The 22,207-nt window shown below is 44.4% G+C and overlaps 1 protein-coding gene across 4 annotated transcripts in view; it reads right to left on the bottom strand.

Moving 5' to 3' along the window:
* The window catches only part of ARHGEF16 (Rho guanine nucleotide exchange factor 16), a 132,462-nt gene that overhangs the window by 26,144 nt on the left and 84,111 nt on the right, over positions 1 to 22,207 (bottom strand). For all 4 annotated transcript variants that reach the window (XM_073561700.1, XM_073561702.1, XM_073561701.1 and 1 more), the window contains exon 7: positions 10,036 to 10,188. In XM_073561700.1, coding sequence (XP_073417801.1) covers positions 10,036 to 10,188 — 153 coding nt within the window. The remainder of the gene's footprint in view (positions 1 to 10,035; positions 10,189 to 22,207) is intronic.

The raw sequence follows: 22,207 nt of genomic DNA, 5'->3' as shown, positions 1-22,207 counted from the left end.
CTATAGATGTGGACAGGATTTCCCTCACCACCTGAAAAAATGTCCAGCTATAGGACAAACATGCAGTAAGTGTGGAAAAGGGATCCATTTTGCAGCCGTTTGCAAATCAGCGCACAAGTCTCCTATGTCTACGACAAAGCCCGCAAACATAAAAATGGTAAGTCAGGATACAGAAGAAATGTCTGTGGCTGAGAACTATGTGTTCACTACCTCTGTCACTGGCTCAGTGTAGTCTCTCTGTATCACGCTCACCATCTGCGACACGGATATCACCTTTACAATAGATACGGGAGCTTCAGTGGATATCATAGACAGCAATGCATATGAACAATTGAAAACAAAGCCAGTCTTACAGCAAGTGTGTGCTAAAATCTTTCCATATGGATCTAAAACCCTCTAGTTACAATGGGACAATTTGACGCTGAAGTTAGCTATAAAGAAAATAAGCAGAAAACCACTTTTCACACATTACAAGGATCGGGAGGCTGTCTTCTCAGCTATCACACTGACCTGAAGCTAGGACTCATCAAGATTATTCATAATATAACTGACCCAGCAGATCTGGATGTACAAGCCATGGTGAGCAGCTTTCCCTCCTTATTTAGTGGTTTGGGAAAACTAAAGAACTCTCAAGTGCATCTTCATGTAGATGACAGTGCTCGTCCAGTAGCCCAGGCTCACAGGCGTATTCCATTTCACCTGAGAAAGAAGGTAGAAAAGGAACTCCAATTGCTCATGGATGAGGATGTTATTGAAACTGTTACTGGTCCCACTCCGTGGGTCTCTCCACTTGTGGTAGTTCCAAAACCAAACACTCCAGAGCAGGTGAGACTGTGTGTTGACATGCGCCTGTACAACACCGCTATTCAGAGAGAAAGACATATCTCACAATTGATGACATCATTCATTTATTAAATGGAGCAACTGTTTTTTCAAAACTTCACCTCAATAAGGGCTATCATCAATAAGAATTGAGTCCTGAATCCAGATACTTAACATTTTCCACCCATGTGGGTCTCCGAAGATATAAAAGATTGACTTTTGGGGTCTGCTCAGTAGCGGAAATTTTTCAAGACACAATAAGGAGCGTCATTCAACATATTCCGAATGCCTTTAATTACAGTGATGACATTCGTTTTTGGGAAAACTCAAGCCGAACACAATCGTGCTCTATATGCCATCTTCGAATTCTTGCTCTCTGCTGGACTTACTTTAAACAAAGAGAAATGTGAATTTGATATAAGTTCATTGGAGTTCTATGGTCACATCTTCTCGGCGGAAGGAGAAAGACCTGATCCCAAGAATGTGGAATCCATCAGAGCAGCCTCAATTCCACAGAATGCCAGTGAAGTGCACTCTTTTCTTGGGATGGCCAGCTACTGTGCTAGATACATTCCTAATTTTTCAACAATAAGCACTCCATTAAGAGAACTTACAAAACAAAGTTGTGTCTTTCAATGGTCCCAGGATGGTCAGGCCTCTTTTGACACAATTAAAAATGAACTCTGCTCAACAACCACCGTGGCCTATTTTGATCCAGCTCTTCGAACTGAACTCATTGTGGACGCCAGTCCTGTGGAACTGGGTGCTATTTTAGCACAATACAAGGTTGACAATCAAAGTCCCCACATCATTTCTTATGCAAGCAAAAGCTTAAACACTGAAAGAAAATATTCACAACCTGAAAAAGAAAGCTTGGCAGTTGTCTGGGGATGTGAAAACTTTCACTTATTTCTCTATGGAGCACCCTTCACCATTGTCACGGATCATCAAGCTCTCCTTACAATTTTTGGAAATCCCCGAGCTAAAATGCCTGCACGGATCGAACGATGGGGTCTACGTATACAGGACTACAATTATAACATTGTTCATAAACCTGGAAAATATATCAATCCTGCTGATTATCTCTCAAGACATCCTGTGAATGAGGATATACCTGGGCATTCCTCCATGGAAGAATACATACGATTTGTTGCAGCTCATGCCGTGCCAAAAGTATCAGTTTGTGAATACAACAACAAGTGACAAGGTACTCTGTGCCTTAATACAAATCATCCAAAATCGAAGGTGGCATGAAATTCAAAAGGAAAAATTTCCTGATTCTGGGATTGATCTGAAGGAAGTAAAACTATTTTCAAATGTACATGAGGAATTGTCAGTCACTGAAGAGCACCTCATCCTTCGAGGTACCAAACTGGTTGTACCTAAAGGTACTGTCACACTTAGCGATGCACCAGCGATCCCGACCAGCGATATGACACGGTCAGGATCGCTGGTGTATCAATAAGTGGTCGCTAGTGAGCTGCCACACAGGCAGATCTCACCAGCGACATCGCTGGGGACGGGGGTCGCTACTTACCTGTCACACTAGGCGATCCTGCGTCCTCCCGCCCGGCTCCACGCTTGTCGCTCGTCTCTCCCACAGGAAGCGCCGCAGGAAGCTGACGATGAGAAACGGTCAAGCCTGTTCTCGCGCGATCAGCGATAACCAGCGGGGGAGCCGGTCGTAGGCAAGTATCACACACAGCGATATCGCTAGCAATATCGCTATAACGTCACAAGTTATAGCGATATTGCTAGAGATATCGCTTAGTGTGACAGGCCCTTAAGGCTTTGCGCAACTTAGTCATACAGATAGCACACGAAGGTCATCTAGGAATTGTTGGTACAAAAAAGTTAGAGAAAAAGTCTGGTTCCCAAATATGGATCAATTGGTGGAAGAGAAGATTAGACACTGCTCCACTTGTCAATTAATTACGCCATCATCAAGGTCAGAGCCACTACACATGTCTCCGTTACCCACTGCCATCTAGGAGGAAGTGGCCGTCGACATATATGGACCATTACCAAATGGCCAATACATTCTAGTAACAATTGATGAATATTTTAGATACCCTGCTATTGCGTTCATCTCTTCAACGTCTGCTAATAGTGTCATATCAGAACTAGATGACATTCTCTGCATATGGCATTCCAAGAGTTGTTAAAACAGACAATGGACCTCCATTCAATGGACATATATTTACACAGTTTTCTGAATACTTAGGGTTTAGCCATAGGAAAATCACACCTTGCTGGCTGCAAGCCAATAGAATTGTAGGACGTTTCATGCGCACTATGGGGAAACAAATCAAGGCAGCTAGTCTGGAGCACACCCCACTGAAACAGTCACTATACAAATTTTTGCGCAATTACCGTAATATGCCACATTCCACTACTAATGCTGCTCCATCTCATCTAATGTTCAGCAGAGCTCTTCGTATACGGATCCCTGATGTGACCAGCCATCCCCTACCAAGTGACTTTTCAGTGCGATCAACAGATTTCTCTAACAAGCAAGCCATGAAACATTATGCAGACAGAAGGCGAAGGGCACAGCCAAGAGCCATCAAAAGAGGTGATGTCGTTGTTGTGCATCAAAGATCAACCAACAAAACCTCAACTATATATGGTCTGGCAAAATATGTTACTGAGAGGAGGCAACATGGTCACGGCTGAGTGAGATGGACACTCTATAACCCGAAATTCCTCACATTTTAAAATTATGCCACCGGACAATAGTAATGAACTCCCACCGGTAGAAGAGTTGGTACCCGACGGTGGAGAAGGCCAACAAGGGGTAGTTGATCCGTCAGCAATGGACTCCCCCAATGAACCGACATTACCCTACACGGGAAAGAAGGGCTTCATCGAGACTTATTGAAGAGATGTAATTAAAATGCCTAATTTGAAATGAACAAATAAGACAGTACAGACATATGCCTTTTCTTGGATGTTGATCTTTGTTTGTTTTTTTCCCTCTCTCTTTTCGAGTTGTTGCCTTGTCAATATTTTTTTTGAGTTTGTTAATATATATTTAAAAAAAAAAATAAAAGGAGGGATGATGTAATTTGACCTGTCTCTTTAAGAAAGGAAATCTTGTGACTGGAAGGTTAGAGACAGGAAGTGGGTTGGTGGAGTTTCAGTTTAGCCTGATGAGGGAAATGTGATGCTGTGTGCTGGAGGAAGACCGAGAAGAATAAAGTACAGTTAAGGCCTGTTTCACACTTCAGTTTTTTTACGTCAGTCAAAAAAAAAACACGGATCCACCCCTTTTTTGACAGATCTGTTTTTTTTCCCATAGGCTTGCATTAGTGGCGGATTTTGACTGATGGTTGTCCGCTGCATCTGTTTTGTGACGGATCCATATGAATTGTAGAGTCTCTCCGGGCGGAGCAGATGCACTATATAACTTTTTTTGTACCGGCGGACCGCTATTTTCAAATACGCATGCCCGGAAGATTTGCTCTGACAAGCATTTTAACCCTTAATAGCGTTCTGGAAGCGTCGTAAATTCAATCTCTCTCCTTTTCTAGAGTCATGTTGCTTTAAATTTTGGCTGAAGCGGATCCGGTGATGTCTGTTTGTGCCACAACAGAAACGGATCCGGTTTTTCACACTCTGGCAGATTTTGGCTGACAACAAATAACTGAAGTGTGGAAAAAGGCCTAAGGCCGGAGTCACACTGGCGAGGAATACGGGAGAGTGAGAGGCGCTAAAAGCACGCATTAGACACGGACAAATGATTCTCTATGGGGTCACTCGCACCAGGCGTATATTTCTCCTCCGTATCCTACGCTCCGTGCCACTCGCAGCATGCTGCGATTGTCAGCGTACTACGCCCGTAGTATGCCAATGCAAGTCTATGGGTGCGCAAAAAATACGCATTACACACGGAACACACGTGTGACCTGCGAGCAATACGCAGGTCTTTTGGCTGGTGAACAGGAAATGGGCCAATCCATCATCAGGAAGCGTAGACATGCAAATGAGCTCAAAAAGCGCTCCAGACATCCAGGAAGTACGCCTCCACGGAGTACAGCAGCAGCATGGCGTCCACATATATTAATGTAGAGATGCTCATTGTGCTGGTGCAGGAGCGTCCAGAAATATGGGACCCACGCGACGCAAACTATGCGAACCGCACAAGAAAGGAGGCGTCATGGAGGCGCATCTGTCGCCAGATGTACCATGACTTTGGTGACAGACCACGTGATGAGCAGCATAAAATTCGTAAGTGCAACCATAAAAATATAATTAACGTTAGCGCGCGCTATAAAATGAATCTACAATCAGCCCCCCCCCCCTTCCTGTGCATGTACTTTTATTAGCCTCATGAGGCCGTTACATTAGGATGTGACACGTGGCTTCACACAGCCATAATTAGGGGTTAGGCCACAAGCTCCTCATCCTCCTAGCCACTAAAATTAGTTTCAGGGGAGCTAATGAGACCCTGGGTATCGGCCCAATTACATATGCCACCATGGGTATAACGCACACCCCATAAGGCCCCATGCCTAGACTACTGTTTGAAAAGGTGACCTCTCAAATATGTGATTTTGACAATCTTTCCTGTCACATTGCAGTGGAAGATGTGATGAAACTGTGGAGAAGCATCCGGGACCAGTACCGCCGGGAACGCCAGCAGCGGTCCAGGAGTGGGGATGTTGGCCATGTAAAGCGCAAATATATCTACTATGACCGGCTGAACTTCCTCGCCCCAATTCTGGCTCTGAGACCGTAAGTACATACCTCACACCACATGACACAAAAACATTACACAAATACTTTACAGGGACAAAAATATTGATGTATTTTTGCCTCTGTTCTATTTCATAACAGAACTCAATCCAACCTCACGGATCGAGGAACGGCCTCAGAGGCAGAGCCCATTATAGATCCTGTAGGGGATGAGGTGGCTGGCCCATCTTCTCCCCCTACAAGAAGGATGGCTGAAGAGGAGGCATCACCAGAACACACAATGGCTGCCCTACACAACACACCACCAGGACGGTCTGCAGCTGCAACCTCACCCATCCTGGAAGAGATGGGCAACTTGAGCAGCAGCCCAACTGCCCAGATCAGGCCCTCCCCACAGGCTGCTCTAGCATCACGGTGAATAAGAAGAAGGCGCCAGGTCACCATTCAAGAGAGCAGGACCAATGTGGACACTGGGGTGCTGAATTACTTGTCCAGAGTCACTACAGATGATGGTGAGGAGGCCTATGCACGTAGCCTCACCCTTTATCTCCGTGCCCTTACCCGTGAGGTGAGGCTCCGTATTAGGGGATGTATTCAGATCCTGCTTGATGCAAGCACCCCCCCAATACCCCATATGAGGTGTTTGAATTTCTGGAGAGGTGGCAGCTCTCACCAAGAAACTTAATGCGCATGAGACCATCCACACAGATGCTTGGTCAAGCAGGGTCTGAACAGCCCCTAATACGTGGGCCAACACCTCAAGCCCTTCCTCCCCCTACCCATCCTTCTATTCCGCAGCCCCAAATGTCTTCCTCAAGCCAACCCCACCAATATGGCCACTTGTACCCACCCAGTGTTGGAGGCTGGTCCCAACCTGGTTGGGGACGATCTGGCTATCTTGGTGGGTATGAGCCACGGGCCTACCAGAGCCAACAAGAAGCCCCTCTCCATCATCATTACTCTGGCCAGTATCACCAACAGGCCCAGGAGGCTGGACAACAACAGCATCATGGGCAACAGTATGGCCCCACACAGGGCGATGTTGCCCACAATGTCCAGCAGCACCCACAGGCTGTTCCTCCCCGTTCCCCTTCCCCTACATATGAGGATTTATGAATCAAAAATTTGGAGATGTCCAGTTACATGTAACTGGTGCTTCTAATCTAGACAAAAAAAAACAGGTGTTCTCCTTCACCAACATTTAGAACATAATTTAACACTCACATTTTTAAACAATGTTTTGCAAACATATGAAACAATCCATCATGACAGGCAACGCTACCTCACGCCTTTCACACAGATATTACATGTGTGTATAAAAGAGAATATTTAAATGCGCTATACTGTTACCTGAAAGGATGAAAATACACTAATCACTTGTTAATGCATAGGAAAGGCGTGCTTGCCTTTAGTTAAGTAGTCAACTTTGTTATTAGCATTCTCTAGTAAACCAGTTTGAGGCAACCAGCATTCACAATATCACGCTCTCTCTATGTCTTAACAAGTGAGTTTTGTATTTTCATCCTTTCCAGTATAGCATGCTTAAATATTGTCTGTTCTACAGACAGGTAATATCTGTGTGAAAGATGTGAGGTAGCCTTGCCTGTCATGGTGGAATCATTCTATGATTGGAAAACATTATGAGGAAATGTGAGTGTTATCTTATTGACTTTATTTATGTGATGGAGCTCACCCTTTGTTGCCTAATCAAGGTTAATGTAGGCATGCAGCAATGTTATTGCATAATGTTTGTTGCAGTTTTTTTCTGTAATGTTAATGTTACACCAAGTTAAAGAAGGCACAAAGGGTCATTTTGGCCATTGCCAAATTTGTGTTATGGCAAAATTATGTTTGGTTTTAAGCAAAACAAAAAAAAAAAAAAGGCAAAACTAAAAATTTGTCTACTCTAGTTAACGTCTCTGTGTGATTTTTCACTATCCCCCACAACATACTAACAGACACCAACCAATGCAAAGAAACACTCATAGAATCATAAAAAGGCTTGAGTAATATATATTTAGACACACTTTTAAAAAAACAAATTATAACATAGACACAGCATTCTCTTGCCAAGAAGTTGCCCCCTCAGGTGAGATAAAGTAATTCGTGAATATATCACGCACTTTGAGGCCAGAGAGCGGTCTACGTTGAGGGATGATAGGTGGTCTCACCCTGCGCACATTGTCCGGCCTACGCACAACACCATCAGAGGAGGAACAATCATGTATCCTGGTGAAGTTATGCAGAACAACACAGGCTTTGACAACTTCATTCACATTTTGCTCACTCAACTGAATGGCAGACTGGAGTACTCGCCATTTGGCACAAAGAATCCCAAAGGAACACTCCACCAGTCGCCTAGCACGTGATAGGCGCAAGTTAAAAATTCTGCGCCTGTGGTCAAGGTTGCGCCGGGGATATGGCCTCATGACATTACGTGATAACTGAAAGGCCTCATCTGCCACAAGGACATAAGGGACTGATTGTTCGGGGGAGCCTGGTAGCTGGCGTGGTGGTGGTAGATCCAACTGGTTGGTGCGTAGCCGCCGACCCATTATGGAAGTATTGAAGACTCTAGAGCCTCCCGTCCTTCCATAGGCCCCAATGTCAACAATTATAAACTTGTATTGAGGGTCTACCAGAGCCAACAATACAACAGAAAAGTATTGCTTATAATTGAAGAATTGGGAGCCTGAGTTCGGCGGCTTACGCACCCTGATATGTTTGCCATCCAGGGCCCCAATACAATTTGGAAACTGGCAGTCCTCCTCAAAGTCCCTTGAAATCCTTAACCAGTCTTCCATCCTGGGCTCGGGTAGGACCACCTGATGGAGTCTTGTCCAGATTTCTGCACATGTAGACCTCACTATGCCTGAAATGGTTGACTTTCCAATGAGAAACTCATGGTGGAGGGCGGCATAAGACAGGCCAGTGGACAGGAAGCTGTAGAACAACAGAAATAGTACAGGTTAGAATGGCTAAAGTAAAAAAAAAAAAAATCAGTTACATGCCGACCAAACTTGGTAGGAAATGAGAGAGAACAACACACACATATTTGGTGGCACAATGACTAAGTGATATGCAGTACATATTAGATGTAACATTCTGCTGTGTCAGGTGAAACATATTTTGAGTAAGATGAGGGTATTAAACTTTGTCCAAGAAGGCCAAAAAACATAAATTAACACACACATTATGAACATAGAGAATGTGGTTGTGTAGTACATACCGTATTGTGAGTAGAAGTCGCTCCTCTGCAGATATGGCTTTGCGCATCCTAGTGTCCTGAAAGGTTATCCCAGGGCGCACTGTCTCCAAGAGGCGATCAAATGTGGAAATGCTCATTCGACAGTACTGGTAAAATTTATCCGGATGCTCCCGCAGAGACGAATAGAGGCGGTGAAAATGACCTCTTGTGAGTCGTTGCCTCAAAAGTGGATGTACCCACATGCGTCTCCTCCTCCGCGGATCCACTATCACTGGATATGGTTGGCCAAAGCGCCGTGACAAAAGCCAGGTAAAGAGAACCTGCTCGGTTGTATTGAATGTCAGACCCTCTGACATGCTGCACAAAGAACACCAACACACCTCGTGAAAGCAAGGTGACAAATGTACAGAATGTAGGCAGCCACCTGTTTCTGAGTGTCTAAATAGGGTGCAGGCTAATGATTTAAATTGTTTGCAGGCCTCAAAACCGTTAAATGTCCATTTTGCAAGGCTGCGAGAAAATCTCGCCATACGGATTACATACGGATTACATACGGATACACACATGCGCAAAATACGCGACCTCACCTTGCTTACGGATGACCTACGGACCACTATTTAGTGGTCATTGATCCGTATTACGCATGTAAAATACAGAGCGTATTTTGCGCAGGTTAGTGTGACTCCAGCCTAAAGCGTTCTCTCTTGAATTCCTTAGATTGTGTGGACATTACAGTGGACAATGATTTTTTTCACTAAATGTTCTCCTTTGTATTCTATTTCTGTTATTCTTGAATATCAGTTTTACCCCAGCACCCCTCTACAGTATTAGGGCTCATTCACACAACCGTGTATCCAGTCCCAGTGCTATCCATGAACAAAATTGACAACACTTCTTCCATAAATTGGATGAAACTCACAGTTCAAGAGTCAATGGGTGCTTTAAAAAACAAAAAGAAATATCATGCAGAGTCACAGCATAGCTTCCGATTTTTACGGATACATTGCAGTTAAGTAATATAGAGAAGTATAAATGATTACGGTAATTACTGAAGAAAAAAAAAAAAAAAAAAAAAAAAGAAGATTGTATTCAAATGACAAGTGAGAAAAAAAACAAACATTCGTCCCACTTTTCTAGATGAAACTCTGATCCACACGTCAGTCTCATGGCAGAGATGTCAATGGGACAAGACACCAGCCAGCATTTCTAATAGCGGAAATAGCTCAACCAATCATGTCACTTCTCTAACTGAGCTAGTTTCTGATTGGATAAAGTTTCCCAAAGCTTAAAAGTTTTCCTGAACTTACATCAGCCTCTGCAGAGTCCGCTGCTGGTACATTTCATTGGAGCAATAGATGACATATGGCTGGAAATGGTTTGAGGCGTGGTTCTCCACAATGTCACTGATGTCGTGGATGAAGGGATTATCCTTATGCCGTTTTTCCAGATCTTCAAAAAATCTAATGGAAAAAAAATCTCAAATGTTAGATGTTGGAACCAATCAATCATTCTAGGCAGAACTGATAATTCAATACCTAAATGCCTAAAGGGGGTGAAGCATGACCCATGAATCCTCTGATTATGTTCTTCATATCACTGCTCCGTGCTTGGCCCCCTCAGTTCTGCACTAGGGAGGGACTCAGTTTTGTCTGAATTGTCTATTCAAAGGGAACCAGTCAGAATCTTCTACACCCCAAAACCATAAAAAAAAATAAGCAATTTGATCCTTTTAAGAACCCAGCGTGATTCTCCAGCAGCAAGTAACCATGAAGTTCTGTACATATGTGATGATACACTTACAGCTCCTCAGCTTCCACTGACTGTATCCTGACTTCACTCTGGTTGATAGGTTGTCTGACAGCAGAGAGTACAGTGTGAGACTGAGGAGCTGTAAGTGTATCATCACAACCCAATGAACAATATGTGTGTGTGTATATATATGTGTGTATGTATGATATATCCTTATTTGTAAGTCAAAACCAGAAGTGGAACAATCAGAGGAAAAGTGTAATAGAAACGCGTCACCACTTCTGTAATTATCACCCACTCCAGGTTTTGGCTTACAAATACCGAACATGTGAACTTACCATAACCAGCCATTTGAGGGTGAATATATCTGCTCTTGATGTCAGCATGTTACATGTTTGGAATCCCAGGTAACGGATCTAAAATATGCAGTTTGCAACACTCAGGAGTATTTAAAACCTGAAGAAGAGTTTAGAGCTCTCTAAGCAAGCGCTGGCTGGGGCAGTGATGTGGAGGAGGGTAGAGGTGGGAAGATCAGGACCCAGAAGTAAGTAGTAAGGGGTAGGTGGAAAAGTGCCAAGGAGCTTAGTCCAGATCTGGCATAACCTAGTAAATGTGCCTATTTGGCAGATATTAGGAATGCAAGCCCAGGTCTGGAATCACTACAGCAGGACATTGCTAGCAACCAGGAAAATGACTGCTATAGGAAGAAGAGAAATAGGAGTGCTGTAAAGGCCTGACAGAAGTTGGTAGTAGGTGACTCTATAATTTGGCGGACAGACAGGGGCATTTGCCGCAGAGACCGTGAATGCCGAACAGTGTGTCATCTGCCGGGTGCTCCGGTTCAACAAATTGGGGAAAACTCAGCAGTTATGGTACACATTGGTACCAATGACAAAGGTAGAGAGAAGTGGAAGGTCCTTAAAAATTATTACATGGAACTAGGAGAGTATCTGAAGTCCAGGACCTCCATGGTGGCGTTTTTAGAAATACTGCCAGTACCACGAGCGTCACTAGAAAGACAGCTGGAGTTTAGGCAGACAAATAAGTTGTTAGAAATTGGTGCAGGAAGGAAAGGTTTGGGTTCATGGAGAACTGGGCCAACTTCTCTGTCCGCTACAGACTGTACAGTAGAGATGGACAACACCTCAATTGGAAGGGTGCATTTTTGCTGGGAAAAAAAATGGTGAGACGGATGGAGGCACTTGTAAATTAGGATTTGGGGGGAGGGAAGGTAGTTGTGCAAATAAGGGGTTAGAGTAGACAGTGAGACAGTAGGTGTCAATGAGGATTTAGGGGGGCTGGGATAGGCAAGGAAATCGAAATAATAAATGTGCTAATAGTATTAAATGTCTGCTGGTTTATGCATGAAGTCTTGTAAACAAAATGAATGAACTCTTATGTCAGCCACAGAATACGATGTGGTGGGGCAATATGGAAATCTGGCTGGACGAAAGCCATGACTGGGTGACAAACGTAGAGGGTGACACAAAATTTAGAAAGAACAGGAAAGACAAATGTAGAGGGGTGGGTATTTTGGTTAAATCCATCTTAAAGACCTGTGCTCAATGACGACATTGGAGGGATCTACGACAATGTAGAGTCAGTACGGGTAAATATACATGAGGATGACAATAATGGAAAGCTTCTAATTTGAGTTTTCTATAAGCCTTCTAATATAGCTGAACAGTTTGAGGAAGAAATGTTGTAACACATTAAAATGGCAGCAAATAATACTACAGACCTTATGGGGGATTTTAACCAGGGCCGCCATCAGGGAATTACTGCCCTGACTGGCGTATGGGGCCCGGTGGGCAGAGGGGGACCGCATCGGGCCCAGTCTCCTCTGCTCACCGGGCCCCTACCGGCAGCTAAACCGGGCCCTTAGCGCGGCGCTGATGCAGCTAAAAGCTATTGACATGCAGGCCTGCACGTCAATAGTTAACAGCCGCCAGCCAATCGGAGGCTGGCAGCTGATGTCAGGCGCAGCACGCACATCTCCGGCGTCTGAAGTCACTGTCAGTCGCCGGCGAGTGCACGCTTCCGCTACGTGGAGGGACGGAGCCTCTCCGCTGGAGCGCAGCCAGGTAAGAAGAACTTTGAGAGCGGCGATCTGGGGGGCCCGGGGCAGAATGCTGGACATGGGGGCAGAATGTGACAGTGATACACAGGAGGGGCAGAATGTGAGACATGGGGCAGAATGTGAGACACTGGGCATGATTGGAGACACGGTGCAAAATGGAGATGCGGGGCATGATTGGAGACAGATGGGGCAGGATGGATACGATTGAGACAGATGGGGCAGGATGGGGAGATCATATGGGGCATAATGGATACTCATGAGGGTGGGATGGAAGAACATATGGCTGGAGCCAGGAATGAGACACACGGGGGTCAGGATGGTGGATATTATTACCATAGGGGCTAATTAAGGGATATTATTACTCCAGTGATGTATTTATTTTATTTTTTGAGTATACTGTTTTAAATGGGGGGGCGGTCCTGTTACTGTGCAGAGCGACACTGTCGCCTTTTTTTCTTCATGTGTAATGTAGAAGTTGGGAAAAAATAAGTAATGCGTTCTGCAAGCGGAGCTCTAGATAACTGTTATTTCCTGCAGAGACGAGCCCTGGCTGGAAGACGTGATGGTGATCTGTGCTGGATAAAAGATGAAAAGCAAGGTTGAAGGACTTCACCTAGAGACATGACTGGTGAGGCAGTGTGTTACCTATACACTGACACTATACACTGTAAATTATATACAGAGGTCCTGTGTATAATGTCACAAGTGATCACTGTGTTAACTGTACATTATATACAGAGCTCCTGTGTATAATGTCATTGATCACTGTATTACCTGTACACAGACACTGAATGCTAAGTACAGATCTCCTGTGTATAATGCCACTTATGGTGATAGTATGTTTTTTATTAATGCTCAGTATTGTAGTATTCAGTCACTAAGTGGTGGTAATATGTGGTCTGGACATGGTGTAGCGGTATTTGTTCCTTGCATGCGATATTATTGGTCATTTTAAAAATTGAAAAATAAATAAAAATATACCTAAATTGTATTGCATATTTTAACAAATAAATAGATTACAGTAGAGTAGGGCATGGCCAAGAGGGTCTACCCTGTTATGGTGGTGGCTTAAAAAAAAAATCTTTTGGCCAAAGAAAAAGCTGCCGGCTATATGTGTGATCTGGTGATGAGAACTGTTAATGTGTGATTGGTGAGAAGTGGAGTTTTTCCAAGAGTGAGCGGTGGGACTGTGGACAGTTCGACAGGTGGAGGCGGGGCTGGGAGGAGCCTGGGCAGAGTATCAAGGAGGCCCCGAAAATTTTGCCAGTATGGGGCCCTGAAATTCCTAGTGGCAGTCCTGATTTTAACTATCCACACATTCAATGGGACATAGAATCTTCTGGTTGTCCTAAAACCTGTAAGTTTTATCCGCAGTTCAGGACACCTCACTCAGCTGGTAGATGAACCAACCAGGAAAGGTAATCTGCTGGATCTGGTCCCGTCAAATAGACCAGATACAATTTCAAATCTACAGGTCCAGGAGGATTTGGGAAGCAGAGAGCAGAATATGGCAAGTTTCAATGTGATAATCAATAAAACATTTCTAAAAGGGGAAACGCAAAACTGGAACTTTAGGAAAGCTGATTTCAATAAATTAAGGGAAGAGCTTAAACATGTAGCCTGGGATTATGTCATGGTAACTGGAGATACCAAACATAAATGGCGCATGTTTAAGGATATACTACTAGAATCCTGTAGAAAACTCATACCCTCTAGTAATAAAATGTCCAGGTATGAAAAGAAACCATTATGGATAAAACAGTACAAAGTTTAATAAGATAAAAAGAAAGGGTATTCAAAATCTTGCAGGCTGAGAATACATACATAGCGTTTCAAGAGTATAAAGCTCTGAAGATCTCAATAAGAAATGTAAAAATAGGACTCCATCCAACTACAGAGAAACTAATCACCAGCAACATTAACCCCTTCATGACCAAGCCTATTTTGACTTTAATGACCAGGCCATTTTTTGCAATTCTGACCAGTGTCCCTTTATGAGGTAATAACTCAGGAACGCTTCAACGGATCCTAGCGATTCTGAGATTGTTTTTTCGTGACATATTGGGCTTCATGATAGTGGTAAACGTAGGTTGATAATTTTTGCGTTTATTTGTGAAAAAAAAATCAGAAATTTGGCGAAAATTTAGAAAATTTCGCAATTTTCAAATTTTTAATTTTTATTCTGTTAAACCAGAGTGTTATGTGACACAAAATAGTTACTAAGTAACATTTCCCACATGTCTACTTTACATCAGCACAATTTTGGAAACAAAATATTTTTTTGTTAGGAAGTTAAGGGTTAAAAGTTGACCAGCGATTTCTCATTTTTACAATAAAATTTACAAAACCATTTTTTTTTTTAGGGACCACCTCACATTTGAAGTCACTTTGAGGGGTCTATATGGCAGATAATTCCCAAAAGTGACACCATTCTAAAAACTGCACCCCTCAAGCTACTCAAAACTACATTCAAGAAGATTATTTTCCAACAAAAATTTTCTTTTAGCATCAATTTTTTCATTTTCACATGGGCAACAGGATAAAATGGATCCTAAAATTTGTTGGGCAATTTCTCCTGAGTACACTGATATGTGGTCATAAACCACTGTTTGGGCGCACGGCAGGGCTCAGAAGGGAAGAAGCACCATTTGACTTCTTGAATGGAAAATATGCTGGAATATTTAGCGGTTGCCATGTCACGTTTGGAGAGCCCCTGTGTGCCTAAACATTAGAGCTCCCCCACAAATGACCCCATTTTGGAAACTAGACCCCCTAAGGAACTTATCTAGATGTGTAGTGAGCACTTTGAACCCCCAAGTGCTTCACAAAAGTTTATAACAGAGCAGTGAAAATAAAAAATATTTTTTTTTCCTCAAAAATGATTTATAGCACACTATTTTTAATTTTCACAAGGCAAACAGGAGAAATTGGACCACAAAAGTTGTAGTCCAGTTTGTCCTGAGTACGCTGGTACCCCATATGTTGGGGGGAACCACTGTTTGGGCACACGGCAGGGCTCAGAAGGGAAGGAGCGCCATTTGACTTTTTGAAATGCAAATTACTTCTAATCGTTAGCGGACACCATGTCGTGTTTGGAGAGCCCCTGTGTGCCTAAACATTGGAGCTCCCCCACAAATAACCCCATTTTGGAAACTAGACCCCCAAGGAACTTATCTAGATGCATAGTGAGCACTTTGAACCCCCAAGTGCTTCACAAAAGTTTATAACGCAGAGCCGTGAAAATAAAAAAAATTTTCTCCTCAAAAATTTTTTTAGTGCGCAATTTTTTTATTTTCACAAGGGTACCAGGATAAATTAGACCCCAAAAGTTGTTGTCCAGTTTGTCCTGAGTACACTGGTACCCCATATGTGGGGGGGGGGGCACTGTTTGGTCCCACGTCGGGGCTCGGAAGGGAAGTAGTGACATTTTGAGATGCTGACTTTGATGGAATCGTCTGCGGGCACCATGTTACATTTGCAGAGCCTCTGATGTACCTAAACTGTGGAAACCCCCACAAGTGACCCCATTTTGGAGACTAGACCCCCCCAAGGAAGTTATCTAGATGTGTGGTGAGCACCTTGAACCCCCAAGCACTTCACAGAAGTTTATAACGCAGAGCCGTGAAAATAAAAAAAAAAAAAAAAATTTTCCCTAAAAAAAAAAATGATTTTTAGCCAACAATTTTTTAATTTCACAGGGGTAGCAGGATAAATTGGACCCCAAAAGTTGTTGTACAGTTTGTCCTGAGTACGCTGGTGCCCCATATATGGGGGGAACCATTGTTTGGGCACACGTAAGGGCTCGGAATGGAAGTAGTGACGTTTTGAAATGCAGACTTTGATGGAATGGTCTGCGGTCGTTACGTTTGCAGAGCCCCTGATGTGCCTAAACAATAGAAACCCCCCCACAAGTGACACCATTTTGGAAACTAGACCTCCCAAGGAACTTATCTAGATGCCTGGTGAGCACGTTGAACCCCCAAGTGCTTCACAGAAGTTTATAATGCAGAGACGTGAAAATAAAAAAAATAAAAAAAAAAAAAAAAATTTCCACAAAAATATTTTTTAGCCCCCAATTTTTTATTTTCCCAAGGGTACCAGGAGAAATTAGACCCCCAAAGTTGTTGTGCAATTTTTCCTGAGTACGCTGATACCCCATATGTTGGGGTAAACCACTGTTCGGGCACACATCGGGGCTTGGAAGGGAGGGAGCACCGTTTAACTTTTTGAACGCAAAATTGGCTGGACTCAATGGTTGCACCATGTCACGTTTGTAGACCCCCTGATGTGCCTAAACAGTGGAAACCCCACAATTCTAACTTCAGCCCTAACCCCAACACACCCCTAACCACATCCCTAACCCTAATCCCAACCCTAACCCCAACACACCCCTAACGCTAATCCCAACCCTATCCACAAGCCTAACCCTAATTCCAACCCTAACCCTCACCCTCTTTCCAACCCTAACGGAAAAATAAAAATAAAAATTATTTCTTTATTTTATTAGTTGATCCTGCCTATGGGGGTGATAAACGGGGGGTTTATTTACTTTTCATTCTATTTCGATCACTGTGAGAGTTTATCACAGTGATCAAAATGAATGAATGGAAATTGCAGCCAGCGGGCGCACTGCGCATGCGCCCGCCATTTTCCAATATGGCGGCGCCCATGGTCCGGGACCACGGGACACCGGGAGCCATAACGGCACTCGGCGAGTACCGGGGGGTGGGAGGGGGCAATCGGAAGCCGGGGGGAGTGGAGGGAAGGTGGGGGGGTGAGATGATGACAGCGGTGGCAGATCGCTGCTGTCATTCAGCGGCTGGGTGCAGATCGCCCCCGTTAACGGGTGGGGGGGGGGGGTCGGATCGCTGTCACCAGCCATGTCCGATGCTACAGCAGCGTTGGACATGGCTGGATTGTAATATTTCATCAATTTTCATTGATGAAATATTACTATCGCTCTGATTGGCTGTTAAAAGTGAAACAGCCAATCAGAGCAATCGTAGTCATGTGGGGGTGAAGCCACGCCCCCTATGGTGAAGAACAAAGCCCCCTGTATCTGCAGGATGGGTGACCTTTCAGTGACCTAGGTCACCCGACCCGCAGGGGGGCTTTAAAGTCATGACGCCACATAGGCGTCACTGGTCAGATTGGCACCAGTTTTCATGACGCCTATGTGGCGTCATTGGTTGTGAAGGGGTTAAAATAAATCCCCCCAAAATTTTATAAATCCAAAAAAGTTACAAAAACAGATGGAATCAGCTCCATAAAAGATAAGATAATTATAGAGGACAAAGAAAAGGCTGAGATATTAAACAAGCACTTATCATCCGTATTCAACAATGAACTGACTGTTCCAGGAATCATTCAACAAGGAAAAATCAGAGTTTACCAATTTAAATAACTAGCTTAACATAAGAAGTATGCCTGTGTCTGAGCAAATCAAACATTTATTGGGCAGCACGTATTAGCTGTTTGATTCTGTTAAAAATTATTAAAGAGAACCTCAGTTGCATTAAGCAAGCCAAACCTACACAAATTGTGCACAATATACTGCAGTCTGCAGTGCTGCCATGGTCTGTTTGGCTGCAGCAAATCACTGAGCTCAGCAACTCATGTTGTCTACACCAGCAGAGTCACTAAGTTATTGGCTGCAGCTCTCTCACAGTGATGTCACTGCTGCAGCCAAACACTGGGGCAGCAAAGACCCATCACTGTTTGTTTTTTGCATCTAACTGAGCCCTTGAGCAGATTTTTTCAGAAAGGACAACCCATGTAATAAATTAAAATGTTAGAATGAGTTCTGACAATCTGTACACTCAGCACTTCTACATCTGTACAGAAAGTATTAAGTTACTAAGTTACTTACCGGTAACGGTATTTTTCGGAAGCCCATGACAGTACCACGAGAGAGGGGATCCGCCCTTCAGAAACAGGAAACCTACAAACAAAAAGGGCGGAACCTCTCCCACGCATCAGTTGGATTACAGAGCTTGAGAGGCTACCATGGTTAGTGGCACAGCATATATACAATATATACAACATATATACAATCTTTACTCAAAACTAAGGCACAGCCGTGAAAACTTCTAAAAGGAAGGAGTGCATCCCCACACGTGAAGGGAGGGAATTAAAGGAGCTGTCATGGGCTTCCAAAAAATACAGTTACCGATAGGTAACTTAAAACTTTATTCGGACTCCCATGACAGCACCACGAGAGAATTACAGAGATGTAAACTAACTTAGGGAGGGACTACAGCCTGCAGCACCCTTAGCCCAAAGGTGAGATCTGAGGAGGCACCCATGTCTAACCAATAGTGGTTAAAAAAGGTAGAAAGAGATGACCAGGTGGCCGCCTTACATATCTGGTCAATTGACACTCCAGATCTCTCCGCCCAAGATGACACCATGGCACAAGTGGAATGCGCCCTCAGATTCTGCGGAGCCGGACTCCCACCTGCTGTATAAGCCAGAGAGATAGCCTCCCTAATCCACCTTGCTAATGTGCATTTTGATACTCACCCCCGTCACACACAGCGAGATCGCTAGCGAGATCGCTACTGAGTCACAAGTTTTGTGATGCAACAGCGATCTCACTCGCGATATCGCTGATCGTGCTCAAATGCCCTGGATATTTTTTTTTGATTGTTGGTCTCCCGCTGGCCAGCACGCATCGCTGCGTGTGGCAGGCGGGAGACCAGCGATCAGCGAGCTGGACGCTGGTTTCCAATGTAAACCGCGGGTAACTTAGGGCGCGCGTCACTTAGTTACCCACTGTGTACCTTAGTTACCATAGTGCTGGGAGCTGGTATCTAAAGGTAAACAGCCGGTTTCTAAGAGCTGCGCGGCGCTTAGAAACCCGCTGTTTACCTTGGTTACCAGCTCCCTGCACCAGCACGCTGGTATCTAAAGGTACACAACGGGTAACTAAGCAACATGCACGCTTGTTACCTGCGTCGTCGCTGTCCTGATCGCTGCGGAGATCTGCCGGTTTGTCAGCTCACCAGCGATCATGTAGCGACACACCAGCGATCCTGACAACGTCATATCGTTGTCGGGATCGCTGGTGCGTCGCCATGTGTGATGAGGCCCTAAACTCTTTCTTAGGACCTTGGAAGGATAAAAATAATACATTCTCTCTCTTCCAAGGATTAGTAGCCGATATATATTCTAGTAGGCATCTTCTAACATCTAATGCATGAAGTTTCTCCTCTTTAGGGTTAGAAAGATTAGGGAGAAAGGAAGGGAGAACTATGTCCTGTGAAAGTGTGATGCCACCCTGGGCAAGTATGCTCGGTCCGGTCTTGGGATTACTCTATCATGTAAAAACTCTGTATAAGGGGGCAGCCTGGAAAGTGCCTGCATATCACTTATCCTACGCGGAGATGTTATTGCTACCAGAAAATCCATCTTGAGAGAGAATTTTTAACAAGGCAGAATCCAGAGGTTCGAATGGCCCCTCTGTCATAGCTGTGAGGAGTAAATTTGAGTCCCATGGTATACATTTATCCCTGTGTATGGGTCTGGATCTACTAGCAGCTCTGATGAATCTAGTAACCCAGTAGTTGCTGGCAATATCACAGGTAAATAGGGCCCCCAGGGCTGAAATCTGTACTTTTAAGGTACTCGTGGAAAGACCCAACTCGAGACCCTTCTGAACGAACTCTAGAATCTGTCTTGTGGGTATCCCATCCCTGAGATTAAAGTTAGAGGTGGTCAGGAATTTCCTCCAGGTTCTAGCATAGACATTTGTTGTAATTTGTTTTCTACTCTTCAGAAGGGTATTAATTAAATTAGGGGAGAAACCTTAATCCCTCAACAATGCCCTTTCAAACTCCACACCATCAAATGGAGCCCTGTCACTTGTGAATGGTTGACTGGCCCCTGGTAGAGAAGATCCGGAAGGTCCGGCAGTATCCAGGGATCGAATACTGACATAGTCCTCAGCCATGCGAACCAGGACCTCCTGGGCCAGAATGGGGCAATTAGTATGACCCTCGCTCGATCTTCCCTTATCTTCCACACCACCAGAGGTAACCGGGCTATTGGTGGAAATGCGTAGGCCAGGGAGAAGTCCCATTTTATTAAGAAGGCATCTACTACCAGTGGATTTTCCCTGGGATTCAGACAACAGAACTTTTTTACTTTGTTTTCTCTGCTGGCAAAGAGTTCTACCTCTGGCTACCCCCATCTGCGGACAGTCTGGTTGAAAACGTCCATGTTTAACGCCCATTCTCCTTGCCTTAGAATCCTGCAGCTTAGAAAGTCTGCTTTTGTGTGGTCCTTCCCTCTGATATGGAGCGCTGTTAAAGATCGAAAATGTCTCTCGGCTATTTGAAACAGGCGTTCTGTTATCTGCATCAGGGCGTGTTCCACCTTGGTGGTTGACGTAGGCCACTACCACCTGGCTGTCCGAGAGGATCCTCACATGATGACCCTGTAGGTACACAAGGAGTTTTGTAACTGCCAGCTCTATCGCCAACAGCTACTTCTGGTTAGATGAGGCTCCCATCTGGGAGACCCATTGTCCCTGGACCACCACGTCCCCCATATCGGCCCCCCAACTCGAGGGGCTAGCATCTGTGGTTATTATGCAAGTTATCTGCATTACCCAGGGAACTCCTGAAGATAGATGGTGGCTGGACAAGAAGAACCTAAGAGATCCAAGGGTCGAAGGGCTCAATAATATCTGACCCTGTAGGGACCCCCCCAAAGCTCTGTCGCTAATTAGGACACCCTTCTGAAGGGATCTAGTGTGAAACTGAGCCCACCTGACGGCTGGGATACACGACGTCAGTTAACCCAACAGCGACATGGCCTGCCTGAGGGTCATGGAGGGTTTATCAATTGCCCGTAATACCTGCTGTCGCATGTGTTTTAACTTGTCTGATGGTAGAAGTACCTCTGAATCTAACACCAGACCTAAGAACTTTTGGACTTTTAAGGGCTGTAATCGGGATTTCTCAATTTATTATTATCCACCCAAAGTGCTCCAGCCTGAACCTGGTCCTTTCTATCTGAGACAGACAATGGTCCACTGAATTACCCACAATCAGAAAGTCATCCAAGTAGGGGACAATAAGGATATCAGATTCCCGTAGATGAGCCATGACTTCGGCCACTATCTTGGTGAATACCCGAGGGGCCGCTGAGAGACCAAAGAGGAGAGCCCTAAACTGATAATGACGGATTAACCTGCCCATTGAAACTGCCACCCTCAAGAATTGCTGGAAATCTGCGTGGATAGGCACATGATAGTACGAGTCTTTCAAGTCCACGACTGCCATGAAACAATTTTTAAACATCAGCTTTATTGCCGAGCCAATCGATTCCATCTTAAAAGTTTGGTTAATCAGAAACTCATTAAGGGAACGCAAATTAATAATGGTCCTGAATGACTTATCCAGTTTTTGGATCAGGAACAGGGGAGAGTAGAAGCCTCTACCTCTCTCAGATTCGGGAACCTCCACTAGGACTTTTTTTGGCATAAACGCAAAACTTCTGCTTCCAAAGCAGACTGTTCAAGTGGTGAAGACCATAGGGGAGTTAACTTAAAAGGTATCTTGCGGAACGTAACGAAACTCCAGCTTGAGTCCGGTGGCTATTACGTTCCGCACCCAGTCACTATTTGTGATCTGTAGCCATGCTGG

This window comes from Dendrobates tinctorius, unplaced genomic scaffold (genome assembly GCF_039654945.1).
Source record: "Dendrobates tinctorius isolate UK_male_01 unplaced genomic scaffold, ASM3965494v1 ptg000326l, whole genome shotgun sequence".
NCBI lineage: Eukaryota > Metazoa > Chordata > Amphibia > Anura > Dendrobatidae > Dendrobates > Dendrobates tinctorius.
This window is presented reverse-complemented; position numbering and strand designations above follow the sequence as displayed.